Source organism: Hipposideros armiger, unplaced genomic scaffold (genome assembly GCF_001890085.2).
Source record: "Hipposideros armiger isolate ML-2016 unplaced genomic scaffold, ASM189008v1 scaffold_201, whole genome shotgun sequence".
Classification (NCBI taxonomy): Eukaryota; Metazoa; Chordata; class Mammalia; order Chiroptera; family Hipposideridae; genus Hipposideros; species Hipposideros armiger.
The window spans coordinates 1669064-1678036 of NW_017731551.1; the positions used below are offsets into that span (position 1 = coordinate 1669064).

Genomic DNA, 8973 nt, shown 5'->3' on the forward strand with positions numbered 1-8973 from the left:
AAGGTCTACTTTTAGTTACCTTCAAATTTTGCATGTTTGAGTCCTCTCTGTTCCTATTCCTACAGCTATTAAAAGTCAGTTGCACTTTTAACACTATCTTGTCAAATGTGGGAAAGTTATTCTAAATGCCTCAACGGACCTCAAAGAAGCCCCAATCATGTATTTTTGCATTGCGCACCTCTTTACCTAATCCTGATCCAAACCAGCAATGAAAGGTCCATTAATAGTCTCTCTTACCCCTCACAGATCTTCTTGATTTTCTGTCTGAGCTGCTCTCCTTGATAAAATATGATAAACATATTCTTTTTAATTTCTTCTTTCTGGAAAACCAGAACAAGGAAAAACATGAATATTTCTTTCTAGTTAGAAAAGTAACGCTCCGTTTTTAGGTTTTAAAAAAATTATAAATTTAAAATTGGAAAATTTCAACTTGCCCCAGTTGTTCTAAGTTCATAATCAATTATGGTTGAGGGCAAGGCCACGGAGGCAGGCTGTATGGGGCCACCAGGGAGACCAATTCAGCCTCAAAGTGACAATGCTACTGTTGACACCACAAGTTGGCTCAGAGCTGGGCCTTGTATTCAGCTCTAAGTCCTACACTGAAGAGTTATATTATTATAATAAACAAGACCACATCCAGAAAAAGGGAACCAGGACATTGCAGGGCTTAAAATGAAAATAGCTGACCCAGCTCACCAGTGTTAACTCACACACACCTACATTTCAGGGATGAATGGGTGTTCGATATTTAACAAAGGTAAAGCCATGTCTAATGTGTGACCCTCATGGTTCACTCACTGTACATCCATAAGAACACTGATTAAAATGCATCTTTAAAGNAGAACATTGAGAACATATCAGTAACTCATTACTCTCCCAAAGCATAGAATGTTCACTGCATTCACTCCCTTGGGGAGCAGCAGCCATGCACTGATGGAAAAGAAGAGAAAGGAAAGTTTCTGTACAAAAGATTTGGGGAGAACCAGGGTCTAGAAGCGGACGTCTGAAGCAAAGGTCCTGCCCACACAGAATGTTGGTGATTCAGCCAAAGCTTCAAAATGCAGGCCCAGCTCATATCAACGCATTCAAAGGCACAAAGGTATATAAGGACGACTTAAAAGGTTTCTCCTAAGAAGGCCCTCTTCCTGAACCCTCAAATGTATCTGAGATGAAAGGTGCACTGACCTTTGAGGGATTCAGCTGAGGAGAAACAGAGGTGCCATTTCTGGCAAACCAGCTTGTCCTGGCTCAAGCCAGGAGACATGGGACAGCACTCCCGTAGGAAGTACACTCACACAGAGGGACACAGAGTGAACAGAGAGGTGGCTCCGTCCCTGGTCATCACCGTGGGTGGGGTCAGACCAACAGGCGGAAAGTTAATCATAAAACTCACATGTGGTTGAAAAGGCTGAGGATGACACCGAAAGTCATCTGGACGATTCCCAGGATAACGGACATCTTCATCTTATAGGAGTTCAAGAACGTTAGTTTGTTTGAAGCCAAGTTCCAAATCTGGATGGGAAAGGTGACCAGAAACACGTGAGACCAGAATCTAGAAGCTCAACTGGAGTTGGAACGCTGCACGATTTCCCCTGAGGAAGTCACTCTGGGAGCCACATTTTCAAATTTCAGTGCAGTTCAACTCATGCATTTTAGGTTCAGAAAAGGACCAAGCCCCTTATAAGAGCAACTCTGATGATAAAAACGTCAGAACCATTAGTACCACTGGTAAAATATCAAATGGCTGAAAGGAAACTGAGGAGAAAAATCCTACATGATTTTTCCCTTGTTCTAAATGAGAACAGGTTCTGAACTATTATGGAGATCGCCAACTTGCCTCAGTTCCCTGAATGAAGGTATATAGCTCTCTGGCCTGTGAATTTATCCAATCCTTTCTTAATAATACCACCTTTTCCTTTGAATTCCTACAGCACTTCACATTTAAAAGCATGTTCCAGGCCTCTGTCAAGTAGCCACTCCTATAATCTATATTTATTAGCACTATGGGTAAGTCACGGTCCCTGCCTTCTACAAGGTCCCAGTTCACCAAACTTGCAAAGTAAGGAGCACGTTGTGCGCCTGCCTGCCCCAAAGGAGAATGACACAGAGAGCAAGATCTCAGAGTGGTTAGGGGGCTGGTCAGGGTCTCACATGGGTTAATGACGCCAGTCACTGAGGTTCTTCTTCTCCACAGAAATCTCAGGCTCCCCTGTGATTTCCAATCCCCAGCCCCATGCAAATGATGCAAGTCCTTGCTCCTACCTCTAACCCCTCTTGAACTTCAGGCCCATCCCAAACCGCCGGCTACACACATCTTGAGGATTTGCCTTGCTGCATCTCAAAGGTGACAATGCCACACAAGGGTCTTCTCATCTTCCCGCCTAAAATGACTTCCCCCTCCAAACTTCTATGCCGTCAAGGGGACAACATCCACCTAGGTGCAGTGTCGATGCATTGTCACCGTGCCCGCTCCCCCATGCACACACAGTGGTGGGAAGCATGTCTCCCTGATTCTTGCTTGGCAATGTCTCCGGCTGGACAATCACTATGGAGGCTGCTGGGAAGGGGAGGGGAGGAGCCCCAGTAACAGGTGTCCACACACCAGAGTCTCCTCTACCCTCCCCTTCCGCCTTGGCATCTAAGCTGCACCAGGCTTGCCCTCCACCCTCTGCTCTTCCTTTTGCCCACCTGGTCGGCCAACCCCACAGGGTCACTCGACGGGGTGAGGGCAGGGTACCCAGCACACGACAGACCCGGCCAAACCTGATCAACTAAAAATGTTCATGGTTAAGGACCAGGCACATACTAAGCTCCCGACATGGAGTTATCTCATTTAATTCTAACAAAACCTCTATGAGATAGATACAGTCGTCTCCTCCTATCTGCGGTTTCACTTTTTGGAGTTCGTTACCCATAGTCAACATTGGTCCGGAGGTCAGAAGCTATTAAATGGAAAAGTCCAGAAATAAATAATTCTGAGCTTTAAATTGTGCGCTGTTCTGAGTAGTGTGATGAAATCGTGCACCATCTTGCTCCATCCCACCTGGGATGTGAACGATTCCTTTGTCCAGTGTCTCTATGCTGTACACACTCCCTGCCTGTTAGTCACTTAGTAGCCGTCTGGGTTATCGGACTGACTCATGGTATCCAGCGCTTGTGTTCAAGTCACCCTTATTTTACCTGATAATGGCCCCAAAGCACAAGGGTAGTGCTAGCAACTTGGATACGCCGAAGAGAAGTGGTAAATGCTTCCTTTACGCGAAAAGGTGCGTACAGTACAATAAAATATTTTGAGAGGCCACATTCACATAACTCTTATCATATTATATTGTTATAATTGTTCTACTTTATTATTGCTAGTGTCTTACTGTGCCTAATTTATAAATTAAACTTTATCACTGGTATGTATAGGAAAAAGCATAGTATATACAGAGTTCAGTACTATCCACGGTTTCAGGCATCCACTGGGGGTCTTGGAACATGTCCCCCATGAATAAGGAAAGACTAGTATATAAGTATTCCCATTTTACAGATAAGGGGATGTATCTTCATCTCAGGGGGATTAAGTTACTTCCACACCTATGAAGAAATAATACAGAGCGTTTACCCCATGTATGCACCAGACCCTATTCTGGGTGTTTTACATGTAAAAATCATTTACTCTTCTGAGCAACCCTATGGGGTTATCACATCCATATTATAGACAAGGAAACAGACACAGAGATAGTAACTTGCTTGAAATCACATAGCAAGGAAATGGAAAAGCCAAGATTTAAACACAGGCTGTCTGATACCAAAGTGGGCCTCTAACCACTGTGTTATGTTCATTTGTTATAAAATATTTACAAACACCTTTAGAAAGACCTCTCAGCTCTGATAGCCAAATATTTTGCGATTGGATTCAAAACAGATGCTGCACAGTCAATAAATGCAGCTGTAGAAATTTAAACGATGTAAAAATCAAGTCCTTCATTGATGCCTACAAGTGTTAATACAGGCACAGAAATGTTCTATACAAAGGTCCTCTCTGGGGAACAGGAGTGCAGGAACAGGACAGGTAGGAAAGACAACTCTTTCATTTTTTAATATTTTGTATTATATGGAGTTCTAATCATCTATTATTATTTTATAGTAACAAGACAAGAAATTTTCAAACATCTAAATGTTACTAGAAAAAAAAACCTGATTATTTCCAACATCCACCTTCTCTTGCACCCTCACGTTTTCCTTTCTTTTCTGACTAGTGGGCAGATGATGAAATTGCATGCAGAGTGGAAAATCTGGACCGCTTTGTTTTGAAATATGAACTACACCACCCTCCCACTTTGAGGAGGAGAGTTGGACAGACAGGATTTGCTGACGTATCAGATGTGGGCTGCGAAGGAAAGAGGACAGTAGGCACAATGCAATTCAAAGCAAAGCAAGGTCAACCAGACCCTAACCTCACCCCCTCTGTACCCCGCTTCTTGCTAATCATGAAATTCCTAGGACCAAAGATAAAGCCTTCCAGTCTACAAAAATACCAACTTGCAGTTGTCTTCAGCACTTTGCAGCTTACAAACCATCTTTCAAGAACTTTACCACTTTTGATAACTCTTGGAATTCAAGTGCCCCTGGGCAGCATGTGTAAACAAATCCTGGGTGACGCTTTCTGTTTTTATAATGGAGGGCAGGTGGGCAGACAGTGGGAGGACCAGGAAAACGAAAAAGGAGATGACCCACAAGATAGGAGACCAGAAAACCACTGTTAGGGCCAGTAATGTCTACTCTCAGCTATCTGCAACTAACGCTGAAGTCTCAGGTTCTCTCCCACAAAAGCAGCTTAGAAGAGAAACATCAGTGGACGGCATCTGCCAAGTTCAGGTCTAGATCCCTCAGGCTCATTTGAAGCACAAGGCTGCCATCTGGTGGCGACATGAGCTGTGCCATCGTGTGCGTGGCTTTACACAAGTGTGTCTTCTGGAAATCCCATGTCTGAAGGCCATGCGAGGAAGCACCTTTGTTTTGCTTGGCTGATTCAATTGAGATAGCTATAACAAACAAATAAAAGGTACCGCATATCCTGTCTTTGAACTTGCATCAATTCCATTTTTGCAGTGAAGCAAAAATTGAAAGCAAACCCTTACTTTTCTAGGAAAACGAGATGTTGCCTACTGCAGGAAAATGCTAACATAGGGAACTTGATTAGGATAAGTTGCGTATCTAATATTTATACTTTCCAGGCAACCAAGGGCCTTTTAAAGAAGCAATCATTAGCCACCAGGGTATAACTGATGGACAAAGACGCGAGTGTTTGGGGAATTGTATGGAAAATGTCCCAGGGACTGGGTAAAAAATGCAGGTAGGATACTTACTTGAATCCAGCACAGTGTGTCACAAAAACCTCCAGTCCATGTTATCCTATCTCAGCATAAGCTTGTGGGTTTGACAAGTCTTGGCACTTTCTTCCCCTCACCCCGAGAGCTCTTCAGCAAGACATTTAACTAGTAAATATTTAAGCCCAGAAGACAGTATTACCGGATCAATCCCAAATGGGTATGGATTTCCAGAGTACACTCCTGGGATGGCTGGGTCCAGCTGTAGAAGTGGGTTTGTTTCTATCACTTTCATACTACAGAGGGAGAAAGGGAAAACAAAAACAAAACCAGTGAAACCAAAGGCAGGAAAACAACACGATAATACCATCAGTCATGAACTGTCCAGCCAATCAAAGCCTAACTGTTGGCGTAACTCATCCATTTGGCCCATTCAGTTATTCCACAAATGGGTATTGAATACCTAGTATGTGCCAAGGCCTGTCCTAGGTGCTGAGGCTGCAGAAATAATCAGCTAGTCCCGAAGGAGTTCACTGTCTGAGTCTCCAAAGGGGCCTCAGCCTCATGGGGTTTTGGTAAAGAAAAAGCTAAACAGGCAGGGGAAGAGGTGAAGGAGCCCACAGGAAATAAATCCCAGCCCTGGGGAAAGTGTGGGAAATCTCTCCTGGGAATGTGTGGGCAGGACCTGGAGGAGTGAACTGGCTTTCACGCAGGGACTCTGATCTCTGTGAAACACCCCTCCAAAGTTGAGGTCCATTGCCTGTCTTGAAATCTGTGTTCCATTTTACCCAGAAGTATAACACGGAGCGTGCATCTATAGACGGAACCAAAAATGAGCATTTGAAATGATGATGAACAGTATCAGCAACTTTGACAGGATGTCTAGAAATACACTCTGCTCCCTCCAGCCAGTGAGGTGCTAGAGGGGGTTTGGGAGCAGAGGGGGGAGTGAGGGAGCCTGATCATGATAGCCAGGCTCTCGATGCGGAGTGGAAACCGCAGGCTCTGACCGGCCATCTCAGGCCTAGGCCCCTGTCTGAACGGCACGCCTCAAGGCAAAAGGTTGGATTTAATGAGCAGGGATGTGTTTGTGTGTCGACAAAGCAGAAAGCCGCCCCTGACGAGAGGGAACTGGCCTGGCCCCCACAGCTAAGTCTGCTTGTTGGGTATAAACAATTGCACAGAACACCAACATCAGACCAGGCCGCTCTGCGACCGGGATGGGTCCAGGCAAAAGCAACACCGTCCCACAATCATATCTGATACCAAAATATGGCCCTAGAAACATAAGGACATTGTCCAAACCACAAAAATGACCAAGCATTCATTCCCTGTAGCCTCTCAGAGGCCAAGTCCTCGGAGCCCTTTCTGACAGCCTCTTACTGAAATGCCCATGGTCCCTAGTGGTGTGTCGTCACCCTCACTGAGTCAATAAACCCAATTTGGGGTGACGAGAGGTATGTGTCTGGTGGTCTTTGGCTATGACAGTGTCCCTAGTCAATTGTCAGGGAAAGCAGGCCCCAAACCTAGCTTGTGGCTGGCTGGTGACCAGAATCAGCTGGCTGTGTCCTGTTCCGCTCTGATGGGTTAATACAATTGCCTTTTGTCTCACTGCTCATGAGGTTCTGCTTTCTGCCATCGATCCTGGGGCTTGTGGATGAGCATCCTTCAGCTCAGGGCTTGACCTCAAAGAGCCTTCGATTGGGCAGAGGTAATTTGCACGTGCTTAAAAGAATGACATTTTGACCCACATTTGCAGGGTGACAACAAGCCGGCTAACTTGGTCCTTTCACAATCACACCCCAGGGCAAATGAAATTCTGTGTTGGTAGTTTGGTGAAATTATACTGATTTAACTCATGTTTCCAAGTCCATCACTGTACTTAGCAGTTTGAACTGGAAGAGCAGAACTAAGTAATTTGTCTTTACATTTATGAAAGTTTTGTTCTTCTAGGCATCTCTTCAGGATACCAATTGCAAAGCAAAACCAAAAAAAAAAAAAAAACAAAAAAGGAAAAAGCCCCCAAGAAGGACCCATGGGTAATTCTTGGAAAACTTTTAATTCTTCATTTTTATGACCTTTTTAATTGTTTATGTTTCTGTCCTCTACTACAGGGAACTGGAGCCCAGCAGAGAAACTAAAGAATGCACAGGACCTCTAGGACATACCCATCCCATACCATAACAGTCTCTCTGAGCCTATCTATGCCTCTGATCAGCATCAAGCCCTTAAAATGCAGCTGGGAAATCTCCAAGTCAAAAAGAACCCTGCATTGAATCTTTTCTACTGAAAAATCCTTGCACGAGATTGATTGCTTATTCTGTCCCCCCACGGATGATGTTAGCATAGATTTCTGGGAGCAGGTCCAACCCTTGAAGCACCTGAAATAGAACTTTTAGAGTCCTACCATGCTCGGGAGAGAAAAGACGGGAAGCAAGGTTGCAAAAATGTTTACACGTCCCTGCCTCCACTTTCTTTCGGTCCTCCTGTCACACTTTCAAGTGGAAGTCCCAGAATGAGACAGAGAGACCTTAGCTGGCCCGAAGAAGCTGGGCAGACAGACGTGAGGAAACGCCACTGTGACCTTCAGGTCTTGTAAATTAGCCTGAAACGACTGTGGTTATCTCGGGTGTGGAACACAGGCGGCCGAGGAACCCCCAACGATCACAAGGCAATCGTGATTTCCATGTGTTTCCTCTGTCGTCCCCTGCACTCCACACTGCCTTTCTGTTCTCCCCAGTTCATCAAACTGACCTGCCTCTCAAACTCTAAAATCTTTCTCCCTCCCCGTTCCTGAAGGGTTGTGTTTCCATTCTGATGACTGCTCATCTGGTTAACTGCATAAAATAACTGGGGTGCCTGTGGGCAGTGTGGCGTGTGGGGATGTAGAGAGCTTTCTTATCTACAGTCAACACATCCCCTCACCAATCGGCCCGCCCACCCTCATTACCCTACACCTTTCCTCCTCACTCCACCACCCACAAGGCAAACACAGGGAACCAGCTTGGCCAAACTAACCATCTCGTCCTTTGCGTTGATCAGGTACAGAAAATCCCCTTTTGGAGAGTCTGGGGCCTTAACTACTGGAAACGAATCTTTCATATAGTCCCATGCCTGCATCAGCCTTTCTTAAAGCGAAGCTTCTATCCTAATACACAATCTCAATCTCAATCTCAATCTCTCTCTCTCTCTCTCTCTCTCTCTCTCTCTCTCTCTCTCTGTCTGTCTCTGTCTCTGTCAGAGCAAGGTATGTTTTAAACGCCACCTCCTTCTCCAGGAAGCCTGCTGTTATGACTGGGACGAGGATGCCCGCTTTATACCTACTGCACTTTTCACAGTGGTGCCTGGCACATGGTACATACTCCAGGATATAGACTTAGTTGAGCTGAGGTTTTAAAAAGCTATTTCCATGCATGACAGTTACCAGCACAGCTACTGAGGAAGAGGCACAAGATCTCGCACCCAGTTGATAAAATGAAATTATATGTTGAATTTGTAGGAACAGAGCCACGTGTAGACTCGCCCAGCCATGAAAACTGTCCCTGAGGCCTACCTTGGATGGTCAGGGAGTGACCCACCTCCGTCTGTAAACTTACTTCCATGTGCCATTTCTGAACATGGGCTGGACACTCCAAGAAGAGCCGAAGATGTTGAAGGC

General features: G+C 45.2%; 2 protein-coding genes across 2 annotated transcripts in view; both read right to left on the reverse strand.

The window, feature by feature from the left end:
* LOC109388515 (V-type proton ATPase 116 kDa subunit a-like) overlaps positions 1–8973 on the reverse strand; it is a 76789-nt gene that overhangs the window by 14133 nt on the left and 53683 nt on the right. The window contains exons 13-16 of the mRNA XM_019653241.1: positions 8912–8971; positions 5518–5611; positions 1394–1512; positions 653–682 (exon numbers count right to left, since the gene is read on the reverse strand). Of these exons, the coding sequence (XP_019508786.1) occupies positions 653–682; positions 1394–1512; positions 5518–5611; positions 8912–8971 (303 nt within the window). The remainder of the gene's footprint in view (positions 1–652; positions 683–1393; positions 1513–5517; positions 5612–8911; positions 8972–8973) is intronic.
* LOC109388528 (V-type proton ATPase 116 kDa subunit a-like) overlaps positions 8864–8973 on the reverse strand; it is a 17513-nt gene continuing 17403 nt past the window's right edge. Inside the window, exon 4 of the mRNA XM_019653268.1 lies at positions 8864–8893. The gene's annotated coding sequence lies outside the window, so the exon portion shown is untranslated. The remainder of the gene's footprint in view (positions 8894–8973) is intronic.